Genomic DNA, 27,187 nt, shown 5'->3' with positions numbered 1-27,187 from the left:
TGAGCTCAGACGTCTGTCAGGATGACAATGATCTGGGACATCTATCAGGATGACGAAGCTAACTAAGACAAAGACCCCTGGTCCTTTTTCTTATACCTAAGTCACACAGTCCCCAGTGCATGAAGGAAAAAGAGCAGCTCAGACATGTGTTTATGGTGTAATAAATACACACATTTATTATGGAATAGACTTTGTGTCTCTTCAGGTTACCCATGGTGGTTCGCAGGGTGCCCGTGGTCAGGGTGATGTAACAGAAGACTCTCCTCCCAACTTGGCTCCAGGCAAAATTAACCAGAGTGGACAGTGAAAACAGCTTAGCCAGTCTTAATTCCTGAGTGTGCAGAGAGCTGAGACCCACGAGGGCCATTTTATCTGGAAGCAAGGGACGACTTTAAGAAAAGAAAATGGCAACATGAGACCTAGGAGCGACTGCCTTTTTTCTTTTTCTTTAGAGAAACAGATTTTCGGCTGTTGGTGAAGGCTCTTGAACTCTGTAGCTTAAACTCAACTGGAAAGTGGTCACTGACATCCAGGGCCTAGAAAGGGAAAATGGAAGTAGATCTGGGGGTTAAGGAACGCTCAGAACATGCCGGTGTGTGTGCATCAATGACCTCATTCAGGAGTAAAAGGGACAGATGAAATGTCTGGGGTTACCCAATGGAACCGGATGAATGTTGGCCTTGGTCCTGCTCCTAGGACATTTTGGCAGATCTTCAAATCTGTAGATCTTAAGACTCAATAGCACCCCCCCCCCCACATTTCCAGGGTGGTGGATCAGGAAGACAAGGCGGTGATCCTACCTCCTCTTCAGACAACTCATAAGCTTTCTGAAAGTCAAAGACGCCACTGGAGCGGGGAACCACAGAGTTGACTATCTCTTGTCCGCGAAGCACAATCCTGGAGTGAGGACAAGGAAGATGGATGCATTAGTCCAAGCCGTAGACTTCTGGGATAAAGGGGAGGACTGGGTTTGATTCTGAAGTCTATGGAGCAGTCTAGCCCATTTGCGTAGTGACTGCTTAATGTCCACAGCTGAGTTTGGCTTGCTACCTGTGCTGGTTAGTTTTGGTAAACTTGTTAAAAACCTAGAAATATTTGGGAAGAGGGAAACCTAATTTGAGGAATTTCCTCCATCAGACTGGCCTGTGGGCATGTCTGTGGGGGCATTATTTTTTTTAAAGATTTATTTATTTATTTTATGTATGTGAGTACACTGTAGCTGTCTTCAGACACACCAGAAGACAGTATTGGATTCCATGACAGATGGTTGTGAGCCACCATGTGGTTGCTGGGAATCGAACTCAGGACCTCTGGAAGAGCAGTCAGTGCTCTTAACCGCGGAGCCATCTCTCCAGCCCGGGGGCATTATCTTTTAGTTGTTAATTGATATAAGAGGATTTAGCCCACTGTGGGCAGTATCATCCCTATGGAGGGGGGTGAACTATAGAAGTAGAGTACTGCAGTTTTGTTAATCTAAAGTAATTTATTAAACACTCATGAATGATAAAAGAACTGCAAGAGGTATCACCATCCCTGATAATCAGTTGTTCTGCAGAGCTATAACAATATAACTAGCACGGTATTGCCACAAAACAGACTTACTGGTCGATGAAATAGAGTTGAAGACCTAGAAATAAGTCCACACACCTATGGACACCTGATTTTTTATTAAAAAAAAAAGCAAGAAACATACACTGGAAAAAAATTCAGACAGCATCTTCAACAAATGTCACTGGTCAAATTGGATGGTTGCATGTAGAAGAATGAAAATAGATCCATACTTATCACCCTGTACAAAACAACTCCAAATGAAGAGAAAAGACCTCAACCTAAAACCAGGCACACTGATTCTGATAAAAGAGAAAACAGGGAATAGTCTTGAACTCATTGGCACAGGAAAAGTCTTTCAGAGTGGAACACCAATAGTACAGGCATTCAGGCCAATACTTAAGAAATTAATGAATGGTACCTCATGAAAATAAAAAGCTTCAGTAAGGCAAAGGACATGGTCATTTGGACAGGGGACAGCTTACCAACAGCACAACCAAAAGACAGCTAATATCCAAAATATATAAGGAACTCAAAACACGGACATCAAGAAAACACATAACCAAATTTAAAAATGGGATACAGATTTTTTTAAATGAACTCTTGAAGGGGCTGGAGAGATGGCTCAGTGGTTAAGAGTCCTGAGTTCAATTCCCAGCAACCACATGGTGGCTCACGACCATCTGTAATGGGATCTGATGCCCTCTTCTGGTGTGTCTGAAGACAGCGACAGTGTACTCACTCTACAGTGTACTCACATACGTAAAATAAATAAAAATCTTTAAAAAAAAAGAACTCTTGAAACATAAAGCAAAAGTGGCTGAAATAAAAAAAAAACCACTTAAGTGTTCAACATCCTTAGCCATCAGGAAAATACAAATCAAACTACTTTTCGATTCCATCTTTTTTACTCCAGTCAGAATGGCTAAAGACAACAATGGAATTGGAAGCTCTGCTAGAGAGGGTGTGGCGTAAGGAAACCATTCATCCACTCTCGGGCGGGAGTGCGAACTTGTTCAGTCACTGTGGAAGTCAATGTGGTGGTTCATCAGAAAGATAGGAATCAATCTACCTCACAATGCAGCTCTACCACTTGGGCGTATACCCAAAGGATGATCCATCCTACCACAGAAGCAGTTGCTCAAACACGCTCATTGCTGCTCTACTCGTGATAGCCAGGAATTGGAAACAACCTAGACGTCCATCGATGGACCAATGGGTAAAGAAAAATGTAGCACATTTACACACGCGAATATTACTCAGCCACTGAAAATGGATTCATAAGTCTTTGCAGGTAGACAAAGCTAGGGAAAAAAAATCATCCTGAGTGAGGTAATTCAGACCCAGAAAGACAAATATGGTATGTGTTTACTTAAGTATATGCGCAGGTTAGCTGTTAAGTCATTGATAAGCAAGCTATAATTTATATAACCACACAAGTTAGGTAGAGAGTAAGGGACTGGGGGAAGGGGCGGACCTTCCTTGGAGGGGGAACTAGACCAGATAGTTATGCATGGATGAGGTGGGGGGGGGGGTGAAAGAAGAGGATCAAGCATGGAGGGGAACAGAAGAAAGGGAGAGGGAGGGAATATAGGGAGGAAGAGCTAAAACTAAGGGCCATTCGAGGGGTCATTTGAACCCTAATACAACAGAAGCTTCCTATAATGTAACATGTAGGAGGGGCCTCAATGAAATTGACAAATGCTAGGGGAGATGGAGCTCCAACTGGATTATCTCTCCTCACCAAACGGAGCTTCTAATCCTGGGAATGGGTTCTACCCAATCAAGTTGTTAGCCAAAGAAGTCCCTTGGGAACACCCAAACAGTCCAGGGGATTGCCGAGGCTCTCCTCGAGTCGACAGTAAGGCCCTATTTCTGAAGATAACACCTATCCAGCTCAGTGAGCACAGAGAAGTCAAACTGGAGCTTACCTAGAGCCTGCGTCCTGTGGACTGGTGTTGTAAATACTGGAATTTAGTTATTCTGCCCGCCACAAAGGAGAAAGGTAAACAGCAATCCACCTACAGCCTTTGTACCCGCAAGGGTGACCTGCCTGAAAGTTACGCTGGTACAATAGTGGCATAATGCTTGTGGAGTAACCAACCGATATCTTATTTAAGTTAAGGCCCATTCCATGAACTGGAACCCTCACCCAAACTGCTTGGGTGATCAGAACCTGAGACTAGATAGGCCAGGGACCACGGAGGGGAAACCAAATACTACTGTTCTGCAAAAGGAACACAGCAATGACACGACTTGTCGTGACATTCTCCTACACTCATAGATCCATGCCTTGCCTGGCTCTCACCAGAGAAGCTTCCTCTTGTAGCAGAGGGGAACAAACACAGAGACCCGCAAGCAGACATTACACAGAGTGAGAGACCTTGGAAAGGCTCTGAAAGGGAAGTCTCCACGAAATCCTTCCTCTCAGAGTTCAGGGAAGTCTAAGGAAGAGAAGGCAGAAAGAGCACAAGAGCCGGAGGGAATGGAGGACAGAAAGGAGCTAAGGCCTTCTAGGTACAACAGGGCTGGCACACGCACGAACACACAGAAACCATGGCAGCGTGCACAGGGCCTGCATGGGTCTGCACCAGATGGGACCTACAGTGGAGAGGAGATGTGTTGACACGCTCTCATCCCGAACCCTGAAATTGACAGTCACTCGCAAGTGAAAATTTAGTTTCCTCCAAGGGAGTCCCGTTGGGGAAACAAACTCACGGTAAGGCTAGGCTTCAAGCCCAGCAGCAGACAGGATTCTTCTCAACCACACAGAGCAAAGAACAGCCTCTTTGGAACAACCGCATCCTTGGATGCTCTTTCTGTCATAATGTCAAGTTCGGGCATTTCCCCTTCTCTCTTACAGCTCCTTTGTATATACAGCGTGGCTTCTGGTTTGGGCTGTTTATGGGATTCCTATGTATCTGTATGCATGCGTCTATGTACATTTCTTGTGCTTTTTCTGTGGCTCTTTTCCTTGTTCGGTTATTTCGTCCTATTCCGATTTGTTTGTTTGTGCTCTTACTGCATTTTATTGTTATTCCTTATAGGCCCGTTTGTTTCCTTACAAGGAACAGGAAGGGTATAGATCTGGAAAGGAGGGGAGGAAGGGAGGAACTAGGAGGAGTAGGGGGAGGGGATATCATAATCAGAATGCATTGTATGGGGAAAAAATCAATTTCAATAAAAGAAAATAAATCAATGAAAAAGTAACTGAGGAAGCTAGAGGGATCAGGCGTCCCTTCACGGTCTCTGCTTCAGTCTCTGCTTCATGGTCCTGTCTTGGTTCCCGGTGATAACAGACTATAGCCAAACTAAACGAATGAGACGAAATCAGCAAGAAACCCTATCCCAAGGCAGTAAGACATAGCTCTGACCTCTGACCTCTGCCCTCCAGGTACATGCACCTACATGCTCAATTGCAATCACCAGCACACGCGCACACACACGCACACACACCACCACCACCACCACCACCACCACCACCACCACCACCACCAACACCACCACCAACAACAACAATAAAAAAAAAACAAAAACAGGGGTTGGGGATTTAGCTCAGTGGTAGAGCGCTTGCCTAGCAAGCACAAGGCCCTGGGTTCGGTCCTCAGCTCAAAAAAAAAAAAAAAACAAAAAAAAAAACAAAACAAAAACAAAAACAAAAACAAAGAAGTGGCCTCTAGCATTTGCCAAGAGAGGTAAAGCAGGTCTATGTGGTCTTAGCACCCTGCCTCATTTGTGGAAAGTGGATCAAACTGCCCTTCTCTGTCTCTGCCCTGAGCTTTTCTTCTTCTGAGCGGTGGCTTGGTTTCTGGGTTTGAGCTGCCAGGGGTCCCATAGCTGGCATGGCTGAGCGAGCCGGTGTCATTGACCCAGCTTGACTGAACACTCAAGAATGGGAAGACAGGCCTGGGAGCTTGAGAGGCTGTAACTTCTCAGCCTGGGCTTCCACTTTTGAGGGCTGAAAAAAATACTAGCCAAAAAGGAAACTGTAGCCTCAAAAAGCCCCAAGAGGAACCAAGGTGGCCAAGAGATGAGTATAAAATCCAGACCTCAAACCTAAGTAAGCTTGCCACGGGAATGTTTGTGTGCTTCCTCCACAGCTGGCTGAGCGCTGGGAACAGAGGGCACTGGGACTCAGGCTTGCCCCGCTTGTCTGTGTTTTCTGCTGTGTGTGGTCACTGGCATTCACACACTTCAGACACTCCCACGTTCCTCCTGACTCAGAGAACAGAGCTGACAGCTTGAAAAGTACCAGGAAGGTTGCAATGCCTGAGGACTGTCATTATTTAAACACGTGCATCTGCATTTCTGTGTAGCAATAGTTTAAAAACTATTCAAGTCAGGCATGCTGGCACCTGCTGTAATCCAGTGCTGGGGAGCCTAAGGGAGAAAGACCAAGAGTTCAAGATCATCCTGGGCCAAAGAGTGAGTCTGGAGCCACTCTTTAAATATTTAATAATTAATTAATTAATTAAAATTTAAAAATTTAATACTTAATTAATTAATTAATTAATAAAAATTAAATATTTAAAATATTCTCACTTTCAATCTGAAAGTTATTTCTTTATTGGGGTTCGTGCTATTACAAGCATGTGAGGTCAAAGAACAGCCTTGGGGAGCTGGGTCTCTCCTTCCCTGTCCTGGGGATCGAACTCAGTTCATCATGCTTGTGCCTTTACCCGCTGAACCACCTTACTTTGATTTTTCAAATGGTACCCAAGGGCCATAAACACTGGTAAGATACACAAGTCGGCTGTTCCGGCAGTGTTTATAGCAGCAAAACCCTGGTAACAGCTGAATGGCTAGTGATGACAGTGAAGTGACCTACTGTCATCTATGTTTGGGTAAAAATGCCCACATCACAGGAATTGCCTGTGGCCATAGCTTCGTGAATGTTCCAGGTATCATCTAAGAATATACAAAAGTATTTAGCACCGGTCATAGGACAGGCATTGCATTAAAAGTGGTTGGGGATTTAGCTCAGTGGTAGAACGCTTGCCTAGCAATCGCAGGGCCCTGGGGTTCAGTCCCCAGCTCCGAAAAAAAGAAAAGAAAAAAAAAAGTTTTACACGTGTTATTTTTTTTTTTTTAACTTTCAGTATATCCCTACAACTGAGTTACTTCCAAAGCTACAATCTGGAATTTATAGGTGAGAAAACCAACACAAAGTTTGAATCTCTCGGTTGGTCACGACACTTGAAGTGGTGGAGTTGGGACTTGAACCCAGGCCCTTCTGACATCAGCGCTGGCCACTGCTAAGTTTTAGTACAACCACACAATGCCGTACACTGCATTAAGAAACCAGAGGACCCTTGTCTGGGGCTAGTTTAGCCTCCAAGCCTAACAACTACCACCTTGCACAGTCCCTTGTCCGTGTGATCATCCCAGTTGGGATTGTTGGCTGTTTACGCCTCCACAAAGAAGGGTGGGGAGGGTTCCAAGACCAGTGCCTGAGTTCCAAGCCCCTCCTTACCACCTGCTGTATGCAACTCATCCCTAACTGCCCATGGCCTGGGGAAGGGACAAAGTGTACAGGCCTGATAAGATTAAGGAACCCAGGCTTTATCTATGCAGTTGTGGAAAAGTCAGTCTCTCCTAGGTAAAGACTTCCTGGTGTGGCCACTTGGCAGGGGAGCCTCATACTCCAGTAAGTAAACCCCCACCTAGGGTCGGTAAGGAAGCCCAACAACCTCACAGGTTCCCTGGCGTGAACTTCAGTGGAACCCTACCTTGGTTTGGTATTGGGACCGTAGGGTGGGCATTGCCATCTCCCCCAGGGGAGAGATCTTAGCTAACAGTTTTGAAGTGGAGCTGACTCCTTCTCGGGCTGCCCTGGGACAAATGCAGCCTCTGCAGAGGCTCTCACCTGTCATAGGCACAGCTGGTGCTCTTCTTGACCGTGGTGTCCTCTTGGTCCCCAATCAGCCAAACAAAGTTGGGGTCTGTCCTCAAACGGATGTTCTTCCAGGCCTTCTTGGGGACGTAGCTGCAGCCAGCGTTGAAATCACCCATGAAGATGAAATTCTGAAACGCATGGTTTTAGACCCATCACTTGGTAAGCACTAGAAGACATCCATGCCCTCATTCTCCACCACCAGCAAGGACCCACCTTCCACACCCGGCGAACAAAGAGATCTGTTTGTTTGTTTGGCTTTGGTTTTGAAGATGGTATAGTTCTGTGTAGTTCTAGATGTTCTAGAACTCACTCTGTAGACCACGTTAGCCTTCAACATAGAGATCTACCTGCCTCTGCCTCCCAAGTGCTGAGATTAAAGTCATGCACCATTGCCGCCTGTCCCCAAAGAGTATAAAGAAGTCTTTCATGACCTGAACTGGACCCCTTCCAATATATTTTCATTCATCATATATATATACACACATATATACACACACATATATATACATATATATATACACACACACACATATGTGTATATGTAGTGTTATGTGAGCATGCATGGTGTGTGTGTGTGTGTGTGTGTGTGTGTGTGTGCACTTGTGTAGATCAGAGGATGACTTGCTGGATCTCTTGTCCTTCTACTGTGGATTTCAGTGATGGAACTTAGTCCATTAGTCTTGCACAGCAAACACTCACTGACCCACCCATCCCAATTTTAACCCCTGGCCACAATACACTAGAATGTGACTATTTCTGGAAGTTGGACCCTTTGTTGTTTGTTTTATTTTGAGACAGTCTCTCATGACCTAGGCTGACCTCAATTAGCTATGTAGCCCCGGATGGCCTTGAACCCCTGATTCTCTGCATCCATCTCTTGATCGCTATGTACTGCCACAGTCAGGCGGAGAGTGGGACTTTAAAACTGTGACTAAGGTAAAAATGAGGCAGGCGGGTGCCCCCTTATACAGGAGCAGGCTGGGGATTTGCTCCTGGCTTTGATCTCGTGTGACAATAATGAATGAAGGAATTTAAATAAGTGAAATCTAAGAGGCGGTTAGAACACAGGACGACAAGGAGGAAAGACACCAGGCAGAGACAGCAGATGACGAACATCTTCAGGCAGAGGACAGAGGCCCCAGAAGGAGCAACCCTGCCCTCACACACTAACCTTGGCTCTCTAGCCAGGCCAGCACTGACAGACAGCCCAGAGTTGTTTCAGACACTGTTTCTGGTGCACTATGTCACAGCAAACTCTCAGAGCTTCTGTCTTTGTTTCCTCTCTTTTTGTTTGCCTTGGTGTTTTGCCTACATGTACGTCTGTGTGAGAGTGTCAGATCCCCTAGAATTGGAGTCACAGACAGTTGTGAGCCGCCACGTGGATGCTGGGATTTAAACCCGGGCCCTCTGTAAAAAACGATCGGTTCTCTGAGCCGTCTCTCCAGCCCCACACCTTTCCTTCCCTTTTAAGGAAAGGGAAAACAGGTTCCTAGTGAGTCACAGTTTTGACAAGGATGTGACAGTGGAAGGAGGAGTGGGAGAGAGAATGTTCGCTCACTGCATCATCCGCTTCTCAGTCACCCTCTCTGCGTAGGTAGTTATGCACAGGTAGGCAAGAACACAGGCATCCAGCCTCCCATAAACCCTGCAGCGGATGTGAATGAGTGAATACACACCTCAGTGCCCAAGAGGCGAAACGCAGTGGTGTAGTGCGATGATGTTTCGTTGGTCTCTCTCTGTGTCCTATTGTATGTGTTGAGGTCAGAAACTAATGCCTATTAACCTTCGGTCCTTAGAGACGGAGATTCCTAAGGGAGGCAGGCCTAAGGGTTCACTGTCTTTCTCCGCCTATACCACCAACTGTTGGAAGAACTGTGCCCCCGTGACACCCCCAAGGGCCAAGGGAAGAGAATTTTAACACTCCACCCGACAGAGGAAACAGTTTATTTCCTTTCTGTGCTATTGTTTGAGAGAATTGCTGACTGGTGAGCTTTCCTTCAGAACAATTAATTTTGATATCTGCAGTTAGGGCTTCCCTTGAGATTAAGGTACACAGTTAAGGACAGAACACTATCCCTGACCTATGTACCCGAGCCTACATGGAGTGATTTACCGTACTCGATTCGACTTGGTTTGAAAGCGCCATTAGCAACAGCAGGAAGAGGTTAGACTCTAACCCTTAAAGGGACCAAGCAAGGCTGCTCTAGCCACACAACCCGGAGCTTGAAGCATTAAGGGTCAAACTTCAGTCTGCCCTCCCGAAGATTCCTCATCCAAGGTTTCTTCCTTGGGACCTATTGATCGAAAGATGCTCAATGTGCTCTTGCTGAGTGTGTAAGATTCATCATTTGACCTGGAACTTACAAATAAGCAATAAAATATGCAGCTGGGCTTCTTGATGGCCAAGTTTTGGCCAGCTGTGTCCACACTCGACTCATTTGGAACCTTGGGCAGAGGAACTGAGGAGGAAGAGGGACTCTCGGCATCACATTCCGAAAGGAAAAAAGAGGAATTTGGTAGGAGGGCCATCTGAGTGCTTCCCCATTTACCATGGGCTTCCTCAAACCCTCAGAGCCTTCCAAATGGAGAGGTGATGGCTGCCTTGAGGACGGCCTCCATATTGCTTCTCCTTTACATGATCTTGCCACTTACCTCTGAAACACTTCCGGCCTCTATACCTCACCGTTCTCAGCTGTGATTAGGGGCAACTTGTAGGACTGCTTAGTATGTGTAGTGGGGTGTACACATGTAGGCGTGCTTGTGGAGGCTAGACTGCAACCTTGGGAGTGTCACTTAGGCACTCTTTCTTTCTTTTCTTTCTTTCCCTCTCTCTCTCTCTCTCTCTCTCTCTCTCTCTCTCTCTCTCTCTCTCTCTCTCTCTCTGTTTCTGTGTGTTTGAGCACTAACTTAGAACTTGCCAAGTAGGCAAGACTTCAAGGTCATTGAGTTCCAGAGATCTGCCTGCCTCTATGTCCTCAGCACTGGGATTATAAATTTGCACCAGCATACCCAGCAGCTCTCTCTATTTCTCTGTCTTTCTCTGTCTCTAACTCTCTCTGTCTTTGTCCCCCATCTCTCTCTCTCTCTCTCTCTCTCTCTCTCTCTCTCTTCTCTGTTTGTGTGTGTGTGGGGGGGATCTCTCTCTCTCTCTCTCTCTCTCTCTCTTCTCTGTTTGTGTGTGTGTGTGGGGGGGTTGTCTACTGTTTCATGCTTTCTGGGAATTGAACTCAGGTCCTAATACTTGCAGGGCAAGCACCTTATCAACAGAACCATCTCCCCAGCCCCTTGTTAGATTGTTGAGAGGATTAAACTAACTCGTTCTTGTATAGTCCCAGCCTAGGCCTCGGTGCCAAATGCTGACCTCCATTATAAATGCAGCAGAGCATGAATTCCCAAGACCCTTTGCGACAGGCCCAGGCAACTTTAGCAAGAAGAATGCTTAGAGCTAAAGAAAGGCCTACGGTGAGGCTATGAGTCTGTGGTGACTGGCACATGCTCTGTCCCCTCACCATCCTACTCAACAGCCGGGTGCTGCTTGACAGAATGAAACAAGCACAGAGGTCCTCACCTCTGCCTTCCATCGTCTTCTCACATCCGTGTAGACGTCAGCCAGCTCATCTATCTCTTTAACGGAGGTTTCAGGAGTTGTGTGCAAGGGGACAATCACGAAGTCCTTGGCAGCTGAGGAACGGCAAGTAGGAGGTGGCACAGTAAGAATTCTGGAGTTTCGGTTTCTTTTTAAAACAGAAATGTTATAAGAATATGTTTTTGTTTTAATCCCAGATGTGAGATATGGGGCTGTTTTAGTTTGGCCACAGCAGCCGACTACGATTTGCCTCGTGCTCTATGAGGGGTGTGATTTTGCCAGCTGCAGACAGATTCTGCTTTGAATTTCTGGGGACTTTTCAGAGGATATATAAATGCTAGGTCCCCAAGAGGCGTGGCTGTCTATTGGCTCATTGTTGATTGTTGTTAAGTAGTTGTGCTCAAAAAACAAACAACAAGCAGAAGTTAGATATCCTGACAGTGCAGATCAACCTTGTCCCAAGGAACTCAACACCACTAATCAGCAGGAAGTGGTCTGACAATAACATCGTCCCTTTCTGACTCTTTCCTTTCTTCTCTATCCTTTTTTCTCTCTAGTGTTAGAGGGTTGATAGGGTGGAAGAAAAGAGACGTAGAAGGGTGGAAGAAAGAACCCACAAAGTAGCCAAAACCCAGCTACCAGGTGCACACTTCCAGTCAAGGGCCAACTAATACCGCCTGAGAAGAAACTCCCTTCTAGGAGGTACTGCTGCGTGTGGAGCCAGTGCCTGGGACTTCAGGGCTCTTGGTGCCACCAGGACACTTGTTTTCTTTCAGGACATGGAAGACTTTTCTCTCTTACCTGTGTTATGTGTTGTGTGTGTGTGTGTGTGTGTGTGTGTGTGTGTGTATGTCTGTGTGTGTATGTGTGTGTGTCTATGTCTGTGTCTGTGTGTCTTTGTGTGTGTGTGTGTGTGTGTGTGTGTGTGTGTGTGTGTGTGTGTGTTGGGTCTGGGTCTGGGTCTGGGTCTGGGTCTCTGTGTGTGTTTGTGTCTGTGTCTGTGTGTATCTGTGTGTGTGTCTGTGTCTCTGTGTCTGTGTCTGTGTGTATCTGTGTACATGTCTGTGTATGTATGTGTGTGTGAGTGTGTGTGTGTGTGTGTGTGTGTGTGTGTGTGAGAGAGAGAGAGAGAGAGAGAGAGAGAGAGAGAGAGAGAGAAATCACATTGTAGAGTTGGTTTTCTCCTTCTATGTGGGTTCTGAGAATCTCACCTGCTCTTTCTTTTTTCTTTTTTTTTTTTTTTCCTTTTCTTTTTTTGGAGCTGGGGACCGAATCCAGGGCCTTGCGCTTGCTAGGCAAGTGCTCTACCACTGAGCTAAATCCCCAACCCCTGCTCTTTCTTTTAAATCTTCATTTTTCTCTTGGTTTATTTGGAGTAATAAAAATTGCTTATATTTTGTGGCTGTATCCTTCTTTTCTAAGAGTAATAAATTCATCTGGGCAGGGTGGCACACATCTGTAATCCTAAACTTGGGAAGCTGAGACAGAAGGATCAGAAGTTTGAAGCCAGCCTCAGCTACAAGAGAATGCCCCGAAAAATAAGAAAGATAACCTAGAGCGGATACACAGAAGGTTACTTGAAATGGGGCTTTAGTGGCTACTTTCGTTTAAAGTGGCCTTCTGGGGCTGTAGGTTCAAGGTGGCTAAGTCAGGGTGAGCATTTGGCACACGTGCGTTCATTTTGCATCTGTCTCCTCTGCTAGCTTAAACTTTGCCTCAGATTCTGAGTTTGCATGACCACCATTTAAGGAGACAACAAGACAGATGTTTTCATCATTCCAGAGACAATGAACCCTGCGGGCAGGTCAAGCCCTGACACAAACCTAGGTAGGAATCGCAGACAGCAAGAGTCCTCCAGGGCACCTGACTTACACCCCTGGGGCTGGTCACAGGACTGCACAGGACACCAGCACTGTTGACCAGTGCCCAGTTCTACCTCTCCTGGCTTCTCTTCTTTGCAGTCTCTCTTTACTTTCTGGGGGTCTTGTCAGGGTCCCCCAGGATAGGGCTCAGGACACTCCCACCTGCTTCCTGCTGTTGCCACACTGGCAATCACACCTTTCTTGTTTTGCCACCACTGTCCAGGTGGGACTCTGGACAGTGTTGTGAGTCCTGGATTTGTTGTGAGTCCTGGACCCTGGCCCTTGACCAAAGACTCTGATAACATGTTTAGCTTTTGTACTAAATGGAAAATGAGAAATGGAGGCTTGCAAGTTTATAGCCCTTTAGTAAGCAAGAATAAAAGCAAAAAAAAATTTTTTTTTAAATTAGAAAACAGGTCAAGGAGGTACATAGCTAGTACATGGGAGGTTGAGGCAAGTTCTGTGAGTGCGAGGCCAGTCTGATCTATATACTGACACCCTGTCTCAAAGAACAACAACAAAGGAAGAAGGTGCTGGAGAGAGGGCTCAGTGATTAAGAGCATTACTATTCTAGCAGAGGATTGGCGTTTGTTATCCAGCACCCATGTTGGTTAGCTCATCGCTGCCTATAACTCCAGTTCCAGGGCATTCAACATTTCTGGCCTTCCTGAGTGCGCTCTCTCTCTCTCTCTCTCTCTCTCTCTCTCTCTCTCTCTCTCTCTCTCACACACACACACACACACACACACACAGGGAAAGGAAAAGGGAGAGGGGAAGAGGGAGGGGCAAGAATGGGGGAGAGGGACGGGGGAGAGAGAGAGAGCGCCCTGGGTTTGGTCCCCAGCACCATATAAAACAAGGCATGGTGGCATAGGCCTGCAGTTTCAGCATTCGGAGCTGGACAGTGAAGGATCAAGAGTTCAAGGCCAGCCTGGGCTGTGTGAAACCATATTTCAAAAACAAAACAGACAAAGAGAGGATGATCAGGATGTGGTGGTATACTTCCGTAATCCTAGCTTTATAAAACAAAAGGCAGGTTAGGAAGGCTGGAAGGCGGAGGCTCAGGAAAAACAGATTAGCTTAGCAATGCAGAGCCTTGCCTCCCTATGAGGAGAAAGGGCACTTCCAGGTGAGCTCTCCCTGCCCTGCCTGGCATAAGCACACTAGATAAAGAATAAAAGGATTACTGCACTCAGTGTCCTCGGTAGCCTCTCCCCTTTTTCTACTGAGAATTCCCACACCTCTTTCGTAATTATTTTCCCAAAGCGCCCTCCTCTAAGTTAATTAACCCTGGGCAGAAACAGTTAATGCTATGGATCAGGATGTTACAACAGCATGGGGTGGGTATAGGCTTATGTCCTTTAATTCTGCATATATCTTTTTGCCCACACTCTTGTCTCCCTGCTACAGTATGATGTCATCTGGGCAGGGACTCTGTCAGTCATCTGCTTTCGCCAGGACACATAGTTAGTAGTGAAAAGCATTTGATGCTGCAACTTACATTTTAATTCCTGATTCTTTTTATTTTCTTTCAGTGCAGAAGATTGGATCTAGGATTTTGTGCATACCAGCCACATGTCCTCTCACTGAATTATACTGTTGGCCCTTGGCATTTTGAGACAGGGTCTCACAGTATAGCTCGGGCTGACTTCAAACTGGCCAATCCTTCTACCTCTGCCTCCTGGGTTTTGAGATTATAGGCATGTGCCACCATGTCTGGTGAAATCTGGACCTTCTACTGAATACAGTGGTGACTGGGAACTTTTGGGTTGGTGCCTTGACTTACAACCCTGGCTTGCCTTCAATAGCTTTTCGTTTTTAACAGCTTGTCTGGCTACTTTACTTGCTGGATTTTGAGCAAGTGAAAATGCCTTTAAGAGCTCAGTTTCTTCAAATCCAAGTAGGGAGCAATCCTAGCCCAATACCTCAGGAAACTGGCCATTAGTCATGGACCAGCAGCAGTGTCATCAGGGATCACAGTGTACCTGATATGGCTTTTCTCCCTCCTGGCAATCTGTGGAGAAGACTGCTACACTATGGGGTGACTTGACTGTAGGGAGAGTGAGACTCTTGGGGTTTTCCTTTGGTAACCCCTACTTTTGGAAGTGAAGGAATGAAGTACATGACAGGGGTCAAGGAGTGGGATAAAACATTTCCACGATTCTAAATACTCAAGAGGGTGGAGCTATCCATGATCCTGGGGAGTGGTACCCAGGCTGGGAGGTCTGCATCCCAGCATTCTGAAAAGCAAGCCTGGTTCACCAGACCAGCTTCTTTTTCTCAAGCATTGACTCTCAACTCAGGCCTCCCATGAGACAATGCGTGGGTCTGAGAGCATGGCTCACACATGATCAGGACTGTGTGGGATCATGGGCTGCTGGGGAGGTAACCAGGAGAAGGGCTATTATGGTTTAAAATATAAAATGCCCCACATAGTTTCATGTGCCAAATGCCTGGTCCCCGGCTGACAGCAGTATTTTGGGAGGTTGTGAAAACTTTAAGGCATGGGATTGCTGGAAGAAGTGGGTCACTAGAACAATATCAACCAACCAGATCCCACCAGAGCTCCCAGGGACTAAAAAACCAACCAAAGAGTAAACATGGAGAGACCCATGGTTCCAGCCACATATGTAAGCAGAGGATGGCCTTGTCCAGCATCAATAGGAGGAGAAGCCCTTGGTCCTGTGAAGGCTCATTTCCCCCAATGTAGGGGGATGCCAGGGCGTTGAGGTGGGTCTATGGGTAGGAGTGGGAGCATCCCCACAGAAGCAGGAGGTATGGGAGAGGAGGGAAAGGGGATAACATTTGAAATGTAAATACATAAAATATCCAAGAAAAATAAAATAAAATAAGCAAGTGAGTGACTGGGGAGTGACTTTGGAGGTTACCATTGGGCCCTGGTGCCTTTCTCCCACCTCTCCATCCTGAGGTGAAGAAGCCCAATGGCGTATGTTCTCACTGCCATAAGGTTCTGCCTCACCACAGCCCCAGCCATGACCGGAACTCTCTGAAACATAAATAAATCTCCCCTCCTCGAAGGTATTAGTGTCTGCTATTTGGTCATAGCAGCCTCAAGAGTTACTGATACAGGGTCATGGTCTCACCAGTGAAGGGCGCCTGGAACCAAACCACAAAGGGCTCCCTGGAAAACACGTCTGTGTCTCCATCCTGATAGTCATGGTAGAGGTATTTTGCCTTCACAGACACCAGCTTCTCCCTAGAACGGAAACAAAGAATTCCTTCTCACTGAGTCCTTTGGCTGGGAACACAGCCTCCTTTGACTTCGGCAGTTTCCAGAGCAGACTCAAGTGGTGGTAGTGGATGTGGAGGATCTTTTCCCTGAGAACAGGCAGCCAGCTAGCTCTTCTCCAGAGCTGGGGCACATTGAGTGAGTGTTCTTTAAACAGATTGGCAGTGGGAAGCCATTGAGTCCTCTGTGCTACACCCACGTGCTGGGACAGGCCTTCCCCACGGAGACAAAGAACTCTGCCCCAGCCAGTCAGTCATTTAGTGTCACAGTGTTGCTGTGTCTTCCAGCTAATGACTGGATCATTTCCTTATTAAGGTTTTTAGGTGATTTGCCCTGAGACAGGGTCAGGCTGACCTTGAACTGGCTGTGTTGCTTGAAGATCCTCCTGACTCCTCCATGGGAGTACAGCGCTGGGACTTACAGCCCATGGCACCGAGATGCTAGGGATGGAACCAGGCTTACACACGCTAGGCAAACACCCCATCAACTGAGCTACGGCCCTGACACACACGTCATCAATCAGACAGCAAAGATTCTGACTGATAATGACAAATGCCTCGAGACCGGAATCAACTGTGTTTTATTTGAGCAGGGTCTCAGTCTGTAACTAGCCTAACGCCATGTAGACCAAGCTGGCCTCAGGGAAACTCTCCCTGCCTCTGCCTCTCAAGTCCAGGGATCCGAGGTATGGGCTACCATACCTTGCCTAGAATCTATTTTTGAAAGGAAAACGCATTACACCTATTTGGGTTCAATTCAGTCAGGTCAAGGGTCAAGGGTCGCTCGCACTCACTTGTAGAGGAAGGCATACTGTTCTTTATATGTGTTTCTTCCAAGCCGAGAGCTAATCACGTAGTTGTATGTCGTGCTTCTTCGTGAGTTTCTAGAAAACAAAATAGTTTACTGTGCTGTAAACACTAAGCACGTCTCTGCTACATCTGCTTCTACCCCTGCCCCTGCTTCATATTCCCAGTGCTGGCATATGTATAGTGCCATGGCTTGCTTTTATTTCCTGTCCTAAAAGGATGGCTACTATTTTAACCTCCTACTCCATTAGTTGTTGTTGTTGTTAGAGACAGGGTTTCTCTGTGTAGTCCTGGCTGTCCTGGAACTCACTCTGTAGACCAGGCTGGCCCCAAACTCAGAGATCTACCTGTTTCTACCTGAGTACAGGGATTAAAGGTATATGTCACTATCACCTGGCTGTATGATTTAATAACACAAGGCGAGGATTTGAGGGTAGAGCTTTTTAAAATTTTTAAAATTCATTTATTTATTCACTTTACATGCCAATATCAGCCCCCTTCTTCCCAGTGCCCTCTCACATAGATCCTCCCACCCATTCCACCATCCCCTTCTCCTTTTTGAAAGAGGCTTCCTCTGTTAAACCCTCCACCCCCATCCCCTGCAGCCTTTCACATCAAGTTGTACAGGACTAGGTTCACCCCTCACCCACTGAAGTCAGACAAGGCTGACCATTGGGGGGAACAGGATCCCTTTTCATTCCAAACTTCGTGAGCTTTGGCCTGCTTCTGTAGGAATCACAGGGGCCAGAGATGGTCCAGGCAGAATCAGAAATCCCTGCTTTGGATTCTTCAAGGTGGCTTAGCAGATAAAGATGCTTTCTACCAAGCCTAACAGTTTGAGTTTAGTCTCCAACACCCTAAGAGTGGGGAAAAAAAGAACTGACCCCTGAAAATTGTTCTTTGACCTCTAGATGTATATCATGGGGGGGGACACACGCATGTGGACCGACATTGCTATAACTCGTTTCTTGGTTAGGGTCAAGTTTCTCATATCTCCTGTCCACATACCACTTTTGAGGTCTACCAGATGCCTCCTTTTCTGAAGCCCCCTGGGACCTGCTCAACATTTCTGGTACTAATTTCCAACAATCAACTACTTATTCCTGGGGTCTAGAACTTCACCATGAAGGGAAGGAGAAGGCAGCAGACTATCTCTGGTCTCCACAGGGAAACCTGACCCTCTCTGTGAATATATCTAATCTGCTGATAGCCTAGTCCAGACAGCTTACACTGTTTCCCTCCATCGTCCCCTAAAAGGATCTGGGACCTGATTAGTATCTGACAGTTCAACTGTAATCAGTTGGAAAAGACAGAGGGGTTGGTTTAGGGACCAATTTTCTGGCTTTACAGAAATTTTTTGGGTTTCAAACGTGTGCTGTAAGCCAGGCCTGACCATGGGAGCCCAGGAGTGAGGACTGCAGACTTCACTAGGTGTTCAGTTTGGAAGGCTGGCCCTCTGCTAGCTCTAGCCGGCTAGGTTTTGAGGCAGCACATTGATTTAGAGCTCCACTGTGAGGTGGCTCAGAGCCTTTTCAGATTTACAGTGGACAGATATGCCAGCAGCTGCAGAGTTAGCTCACGTGTATGATGCAGTCTTAGCATGTGTGCTACATTTCATTCAACTGGGAGACCATGGAGGGTGGGACTTTTTTCTGCTCAGAGTCTAGGTACGTTGGGGATGAGGGTGTTAAAACTTCTCACTTCCAGACTGGCTCCAGGCTGACTGCGGGGAGAAGTCTGGATGGAGTCTACTCTTCCCCTTGCCCTTGGCCCCTCACCCTCTTAAAAACTTCCCTAAAGACTGAAGGGGCTAAATTAGGATCCAGGTCTAAATATGGATGAGATGAACAGGCCTCTTCACAGGGTGTGCTACCAGAACACAGACCCCAAAGCAATAGGTCAGCTGACTACAGCCTGGAGCCTCCAAAACGGAGAGCAAAACCTTTCGTCTTTTTAAGATGTCCTTCTTGGGTATTTTATTACAGTAATGAAAAGCTAATGAACTTGGGAGTTTGTTGATCATTCAGAAGGAATATAAATCATCAGGATTGACCAGTGTCATTTAAAACTATCGGAAGGGGATTGGGGATTTAGCTCAGTGGTAGAGCGCTTGCCTAGCAAGCGCAAGGCCCTGGGTTCGGTCCTCAGCTCCAAAAAAACAAAAACAAACAGACAAAAAACAACTATCGGAAGATACTGCTTTTGTTTCCGTTGTTTGTTCCTCCCTTCTCCCACTCTCCCTTGAAACAGGGTTTCTCTGTGTAGCCCTGGCTGTCCTGGAACGTGCTCTATAGACCAGGCTGACTTACAGATTTAGAGATCTGCCTGCCTCTGCCTCCTGAGTGCTGAGATTAAAGTCGTGAGATTAAAATCAATCACCACCACCATCATCACTGCTACCGCTGCTAACGCCACAAACCTGTGATCCTCCTGCCTCTGCCTCCTTCAGCAAATCCCACTGATGTCCACTACCACAACCAGCTGTGCTGAGGGTAAAACGCTCAAATCATACAGATGTGTTGAAACAAAAAGGGTCTCCTGTCCCTTCACTGACCTAGCTCCGTGGTGGCTTTTCAGTCTTCTAATCCCAGATGTAACCATTAACAGTTAGCTCATGCTCCCATGTCTTTCCTCCACGATCATCCAGACATACCCCTCCCTCCAGTACTCATGTGAAAAGTAACACAGTGACCTGAACTCACTGTTTCTGATACATTGTAGCCATTTTTGCATGCTGACGATTTCTTCTACCCTCTGAGTTTCACCTTTGCAGCAGGATTTCTTAGCTCAGCCTCTTACCTACTCTTTTCACTTTTCTGTCCTAATTCTTTGCCTTTTTTTAAACTCCTGCTTTTACTCTGTAATATTAAAAACACCAGGGGAAAGTGCACAGTGAGAGCCTAGTCAGTCCTGGCCATGCTGCCCAATGGTTAGAGTAAATGTCAGCGATGGCACCGGTTTCTAGTCCCCTGCCATAGTCAGGTGCCCTTGCACTTGATTTTACAATGTCTGGGGGCCTGCCCCGCTCCCCCCTTTACCCATTCAGCTTCTCCATCAGCATGGGACAGATGTTGTTGTTGCTGTCCTTGATTTCCATCAGCAGTATGAGGTCGCAGCGTTTGATGATCTGTAGAGAGAGAGTTCTCAGGGTTTGAGGCTGTTTACTGTAAATAACCAAACCTTTCATCAGACACTTGTGAGAGGACTAAGCTCAGAACCAGGCCTACTCCATGACAGGCTGCAAACTGGGAGAATAGGTCTAAGTTTCTGTTTCCCAGAAATGAGAACCTGGATCCAGGAACCAGGGGTCAGCCAACCACAGCCCTAGGTGACCATTCCAAGGACACCTTGTCACCTGGCCTGAGGTAAGAAGAGGTAGCTAGAATGAGTAAGTGACCCCTCAGGGAGGTCTCCAGAACCTAACCAGTTATAGAATCAGTCAGACCCCTAAAGATAGAACTAACCAATCAAGGTAAAAGGGCACACACCCCTCCCTGGAATTCCCCTAACTGACAATAAAAAACTGGGTCAGTAGCCCACTAGGTGTCTCCATTCCCAAATGGGGAGAACCCTGCATGCAGGAAATTTGTTGGAATAAAGGCTCTTTGCTTTCGCATACTATTTGAGTTTGGGTATCATTCTCTGGTGATCTCGGATCCTAACGGGTGGGCTCCAAGCACCACAGTCAGGTGGTTGCTAACATTGGCTTAATCTCTTCCTGAAGTAAAAGAAAGGCTTCCTGAGAGGAGTGCCTTAGTTGTGGTTGTGTCCCTTTGTGTTCTGTTGAGTTTGTCATTGTTTTGAGGTACTGTCTTGTTGTTTAGGCTAGTCCCAAATTCTAGGGCTGAAGGGATCCTCCTGCCTCAGACCTGAGTAGCTGGGACTGCAGGGCACATCGTGTGCCCAACAGTTTGGTTGTTGCTGTTCTTTGATTTGTTTTCTGTCCATTTTAATTTTTAAAAATTAATTTCTTTATTTGAGGCAGTCTCGTTATATAGCCCAGGCTGGCCTAAAACTTGAAGATCTGCCTGCCTCTACCTCCATTGTGCTGGTGTTAAGGGTGTGCACCACCATACCAGGCTGGTATTTCTATTTTAAAGTTGAGGAGATTGAAGATTGGACAAGGCTAAGTACATCACCCAGTCTCGAAGCTGGAAAATATTTACAGTGGCACAGTGAATCTAAGCAATGGTGTCCAGAGCCCTGTGACCCTCCACTGCATCGACAGCTTGGGTCCGCTTGTGTGGTTATAGCAGTGATGGTAGCAATAAGTACCTGCTGTGTCTTTAATGAGTAAAGGTTCTCATTGGCTACTGCAGATGTCAGGAGGCCTAATTAAGATGATAACAAGCCGAAGAGCTAACATTTATCATGAACCTACTTCACAACGACACTAAGGGAGGGACACACGATGGTTAGCCCATTGAATTTAGATGCCAACTAAACTCGGAGTAGTTACACAATTTTCCTGAGGTCACACAGCCAGGACAACTGGGAGAGCCAGGATTCCAGAGCATCTCCAGTCCCAAGTGCAGCAGGGTGGAATCCAGGTTCCCGGGGACCAGGGATGCAGCCTTTAGAGAGCTGAGGACTGACAACTGGCTTCTCAGGAAGCCTGGATTCTAGCTTAAACCCACAGCATCGGCCATGTAGGACTGACCAGCAGCCTTGTCCTCAAGCTAGCCTGCTGGGGAGCCATCGGAAACTACCACACCTTATAGTCTAGAAATGACTGTAAAACGTACACATTCAGTGTGTACAGTGGCACACAGCTGTAATCCCAGCACCAGAGAGAGCAGATATGTGCGGGTCTGAGGCCAGGGCTACCTAGCCAGGCCCTGCCTCAACACACAAAGACAAACAAATATACGAGCTCTTTGACTCAGTCTTTCCAGTTTGATCCTTCACACTGACAGGGTAGACGAAGTGAGAGTATGGGGCAGCACCGTATGCAGGTGTGCGAGGACATGAGGAGACCGGAAGTCAACCCCAGGAGCCTCCCAGCTTGCTTTCTGAGACAAGGTTTCTCATTGGGATCTGGCTTGAAAATCCGGCTGGGTGAATATACAGCAAGCCCCAGCAATCCTGTCGGCTCTGTCTCCTCAGCACTGGGCTGCACCATCACACTTGGCCTGCTCACATGGGCCCTGGGGAACCAAAGTCAGTTTCCTCATGCCGGGTCAGCAAACAGCTGACCCACTGAACATCTGCCCAGCCTGGCCTTTCTTTATCATCGAGAAAGCCGATGCTTTGAGTGGTCAAGGAACTTTGCGGGTCCCCATAGCTGGTTGGGAAGAGTCAGGGTCCATGCCGACTCCATAAGCTAGGACGTCCCTCCCCCTCTTCTACACTAGACAGACCTTGTCATGGGCAGAGTTGTCATTTCATCATCACTGTGCTCTTCATTGGCCTGCTTAGAGCCTGAGAAAAGTTGCCTTCCCCATCTTGTTTTTGCCCTATTCAACCATTTGTAGTTGTCTGGATACTGAGCCCAGCCTGGGCAAGTCTCCTGTGCCCTTCACTCTGCATCCTCCAGAACAGAGCCTCTGCATCTGTCACGTCATCTCTGAAGGGAGAGCCTGTGCTAGACACTCCAAGGCACAGGGATTGGGTCGGGGGAGGCTCTTCACCTTTCCCAAGCTTTATAGTACATGATAAGTATTCTTATAGTACATGATAAGAAGATACAGTACTTCTGCAGTGCTGTATACTGAGTTCTTAACAGGTAGACTTAGAGTTCAACCTTGCAATCGTCCTGTTTTTTTATGCCCATTCTACAGATGGGACAGCTGGAGTTCAGGAAGTAAGTAAGCCACCCAGTGCAGTGAGGCACGTTAGTGGTAGGGAAGTGGACTGAACTCTGGTTCTTCCCCATTATGTTATGCTGTTCCCTGCTTAAGGGCATCAGGTAGATCTCTCTAGATCTCTCCAGACTGTCCCTCTCCCTCAGAGACACTCTTATCTGGGTTCCATCCATCTTCACCGTGCAAGTTCTCCACAAACTCTTGCCCTTAGAGGTTTTGACAGCACAGTAATTGGCATAACTGCCTTCCAGGCTGTGGTAACCTTCTGTAAAGGCAGGAATTTGGCATTGGCCAAATCTTAAAGGGTCCAGAGCTCGGTTCTGAAAGGGCTGTCTGGAGTCTCTTCCCAGGCAGTAGGAACCGGAAGAAACATGGCTTTTTCCTGGGACTATGCCCTTTTGAGAATCCAGACAACAGAATCTTGCAGATTCTTGTCTGAGGAAAACTTCGCAGAGATAGCAAGGAAACTAGAAATCAGTAACAGCTGGAGACGCAGGGTTCAGAAATGCTTGGTAAGCAAGGAACTGGGATGTCAACAGGAAATCTGGCCGGGCTCTCTCAGGAAAGGGGATCTGAGCCCATGGAGTACACTTATTCCATGCCAGTGGGTCATCCAAGAGAGGGACCTTGGCCTCTGGCATACTGGTCTCCTTGGCTGTTGAGTGTAGTGGCCAGGAAGGGGGTCCGTAGTATTGAAGGCTCAATCTCACATTCTCTTGCTGTTTGACTCACTAAAGCAGCTCTACAGAGGGCCATGGGGGCTCTGAAGAGAATGACACCAGCAGATGGGACTTGACTTAGTTGGTAGGATTCTTGCCTGTGGCACACCAGTCTCCAACATAAACCAGGTGAAGACACATGCCTTTAATGGCAGCTCTCAGGAGGTAAAAGGCACGGGGATTAGAAGTTCAGGTCACCTTGGTTACACAGGGAGTTTGACCAGCATCATAAGAAATACTGATAATATTCTTCTAAGCTATAACTTCTTGTTTTACTTTTTGTTTGGTTTTGGTTGTTGTGGGGGATGGTTCTTCTTCTTCAAGACAGGGTTTCTCTATGTAGTCCTGGCTATCCTGGAACTCACTCTGTAGACCAGGTTGGCCTCGAACTCATAGAAATCTACCTGCCTCTAAGTCTTCTAAGTGCTGGGAGGCTGGGAGTAAAGGCATACGCCACCACTGCCCTGCCTAGACCATAACTTCTAGTGTTACATGCTACCCTTCTCATGGTACCTTGACATCACTCCATTAAATGCTTCCCTACTTGGGATGTTTGCATTCTTTGGGTGGCAAATGTGTCTTTCTCCTTGGTCCATACAAGCACTAACTCTTCTGACTGAGCACCAGGTGTTTGGGGACAACTACCGCTGTTCGGTTAGAGGCTCTGAGAGTTCTGGGGAGATTGGTTTCTGTTTACAGAATGGCTTTACGAGGACAGGATGAACCCTTAACAAGGGCTTTAAGCAGACCTGGTGGGACTTACAGCTCCCGGGAGAAGCTATATGGAGGAACAGAATCACCAGAGAACAAAAACACAGCTCCCAAGAGTGTGGCAACATTTCCAGGGTTGAATAAATCAGGAATGTAGATAGGCACCAGGCTCCCAAGAAGTTGGGGAAAAGTTTCCTTGCATGTCAGATTTTTTCCACTGAGCTATGGTATCAGAGTTCCCACCGGCTTGGCACTGATAAAAACACATCCAGCCATCATCCAAAGGGTAGAGTTACTTGGGTCGCACGACCATCTTGGCAGAGCACAGCAAGTCTTTTCTGCCTGTATCTTCTACCAGACAGTAGCATGATGCCGGCCTCAGCTCGGCTCAGGTGGGCTTCACTGACCAACCTTACCAGCCTGTCAGGTGGTAGAGCCCACTTCATGTGAAATATCAGGAAGAGGGGGTATCTTGAGCTCCCTCAGCTGATAGATGGGGTCTGAACCCAGGGTGGCTGGCATTGTCACCATACGCTGGGACCTCTGCTGCTGCTGCTGCTGGTGGTGGTGGTGGTGGTGGTGGTGGTGGTGGTGGTGGTGGTGATTGTGGTGGTGGTGGTGGTGGTAGTGGTGATGGTAGTGGTGGTGGTGTGGTATTTCGTGTTGAGATAGGGTCTCGTGTAGACCAGGCTGACCTTTTATCATTTATGTAGTCAACGATGACCTTAAACTTCAGACCCTCTTACCTCCCTGGTGCTGAGACTGCCTGGTGTGTGGAGTGCTGCGGTTGGAACTCAGGACTTCACAAATGTTAAGCCAGCATCCCACCAACTGGAGTGAATTCTAATCCCATTCTGCTTTGTTTGTTTTTAAGTAATAACCGCCCCACAGAGTCCCAGCATCAGAACCCACGGAGCAGAGAGCCGTTTGACTCCAGAAAACTGTACGCAGCTTCCCCAGACATAGGTCATGTTGCCCAAGGACAATAATAACTATAAACGGAGAAAGATCAGAACCGAGAGTTGGTGGATCAATGTGGGAGACGGATGGAGGGATTAAAGGAGAGAGACAAGGAGGGAAGAAGAAGTGGGGGAAGGGAGGGAAGGAGGGAGCCTGGCTCTCATACTTCACCAAGATTATGAAGTTGAGGCAGGCAGGGCTGCACTAGCTCCCCTCCACCCACTCCCCGGCGCTCCCCAGAACCTCTGACTTCATTCTCTTCAACAGCCCTTGCCCCTGAGATTGACTAATGACACCATGGTATTTATGGCGGCTGACACAGACATTCAGGATGTTCAATTAAAACTATCGAAACAGCAGCCGGTACCTGGAACTGACTGCCAGTCGGACTCTGGCAAGAGCATCACATTTACCTGCTCAAGTAAACTTGCACCACCCTGAGGAAAGTACAGACCCACCCAGTCTGAAAATGGAGCAGAAAACACCCAAAGTTGAGGTGGTTATGGTGATGGCGGTTTAGCCACCTATTAAGCCAGCAGTCTGTCCTTACCTCCCCACCACCCGAGGGCAACTTTCAGATCCCTTGAAGCTGGGAGAAGGTGCTAGGGTTGTCCAGGACAAGAATGTGACTCACCTTCACAATGATATCCATGGCATTGTGGTTTTCCTTCTTGCTCTCTCCAAAGGACCTCACATTGAAGGAGCAGAGCCTCAGGGACAGGGCACCATGAAGGGCAAGGATGAAGAGTAGCAGGGAGGCCAGGTATGGGGAAGCTGGGTACAGGGACATCTTTGCACTCTTGGGACTTCAGGCCGGATGAAGACAGGCGCCTGGCTCGCTGACTTATAAAGCTGGCCGATAACAGGAATTACTGGATCCCTCTGGGCCACTTTCACTTCTCTGAGGAACTCACCATCACGCGTTTTCAATCACCAAGGAAATGAAGACAATGAGTTAGCCTTTAGGGAGTCCTCTGGTCTTGATGCCCGTGTAGGGAAAACAGCATGCTGGATTTATGCACCAGCCTTCTTAAAAGCCACTTACAACCTCAGTGGGCAGGGATGGGGGTGGGGTCAGTTCTGATCTCTGGGCTTGTCTCCTGTGGTAGCCATGGGCCTTTTCCCTGATAGCTGATGAGCTGGGAAATGTCTGTCCACCCAGAGGGGACCTGGACTGGTGGAGCCACCTGCTGGAGGACAAAGATTTGGTAAGCAATTGCCACTGGACACATCTGTACTTCAGCCGTCTCCATGAGTGCAGAACGTCAAGTTTAGTTTGAATTCAGAGAAACAGAGGATACCTTGGAGTCTGAGGAAGGCAAGGTGGAGCTCCCAGGAGCAAAAGGGTCATAGGCTGAGACCCTTAGAGGCAGCAGAAATAAAGAGCTTGCAGGAAAGTTCCCAAGACGGGCAGGGATGGGCCATGTGACCCAAACAAACGGGTGTTTCCAGTGGCTGATTCTGCTGTGGGCAGCAATGAGTGAGCAGCCAGACAGCGATCCTACGGTGCGCACACACTACCGTGTCATCGCATCTCACCAAGCAGCTTCAGGTTTGCGGCGAGGAGGGGAGCACGATTTAAGATTGCGTAATTCTAGCAAAACTCACCTGTGTAAACTGAAGCACGGAGGGTGGGGTGGGGGGAGCCACACCCAAGTTACAGACTCTACAGAGATGGTTGACTAATACAATGATGACGGTCGCAGAGTCCAATGATCCTGCAGCCATCTTCAGCGCCCTACGGGCCATCCATTGCCAGCATCTGTGCCTGACCTAACATCCTGTGGCCATCAGGTAAACCCCTGTTGGAATAGTCAAGCAGAACCCTAGCTTCCACCAACCCAGAATCCAAGAATGTCATCAGGTAGCAACTAAGGCCAATAACATGGATTTTTTTTTCCCTTTGTTGAAGCCGCCTAACTGGTATTCCCACCAGTGTTTTCTTTGGCTTTGTTCCTATAAAAACATCTCGAAACTGGGGGCTAGAGAGATGGCTCAGAGGTTAAGAGCACTAAATGATCTTTCAGAAGATGCCAGTTCAATTC

General features: G+C 47.4%; 1 protein-coding gene across 2 annotated transcripts; it reads right to left on the bottom strand.

The window, feature by feature from the left end:
• Positions 1-149: 149 nt before the first annotated feature.
• On the bottom strand, positions 150-27,003 carry Dnase1l3 (deoxyribonuclease 1-like 3). Of its 2 annotated transcripts, XM_063273913.1 has the most exons (9): positions 26,751-27,003; positions 25,777-26,332; positions 19,987-20,075; positions 16,936-17,025; positions 15,997-16,109; positions 11,013-11,125; positions 7,415-7,572; positions 801-897; positions 150-536 (listed from the first exon to the last, which is right to left on the bottom strand). In XM_063273913.1, the coding sequence occupies exons 2-9, from the start codon at positions 25,930-25,932 to the stop codon at positions 420-422; spliced, it is 933 nt and encodes a 310-aa protein (XP_063129983.1). In that variant the 5' UTR covers positions 25,933-26,332; positions 26,751-27,003; the 3' UTR covers positions 150-419.
• Positions 27,004-27,187: the final 184 nt, after the last annotated feature.

Source organism: Rattus norvegicus, chromosome 15 (assembly GCF_036323735.1).
Source record: "Rattus norvegicus strain BN/NHsdMcwi chromosome 15, GRCr8, whole genome shotgun sequence".
Classification (NCBI taxonomy): domain Eukaryota; kingdom Metazoa; phylum Chordata; class Mammalia; order Rodentia; family Muridae; genus Rattus; species Rattus norvegicus.
Note: the sequence above shows the minus strand (reverse complement) of the source record. Positions and strands in the feature narration are given on the sequence as shown.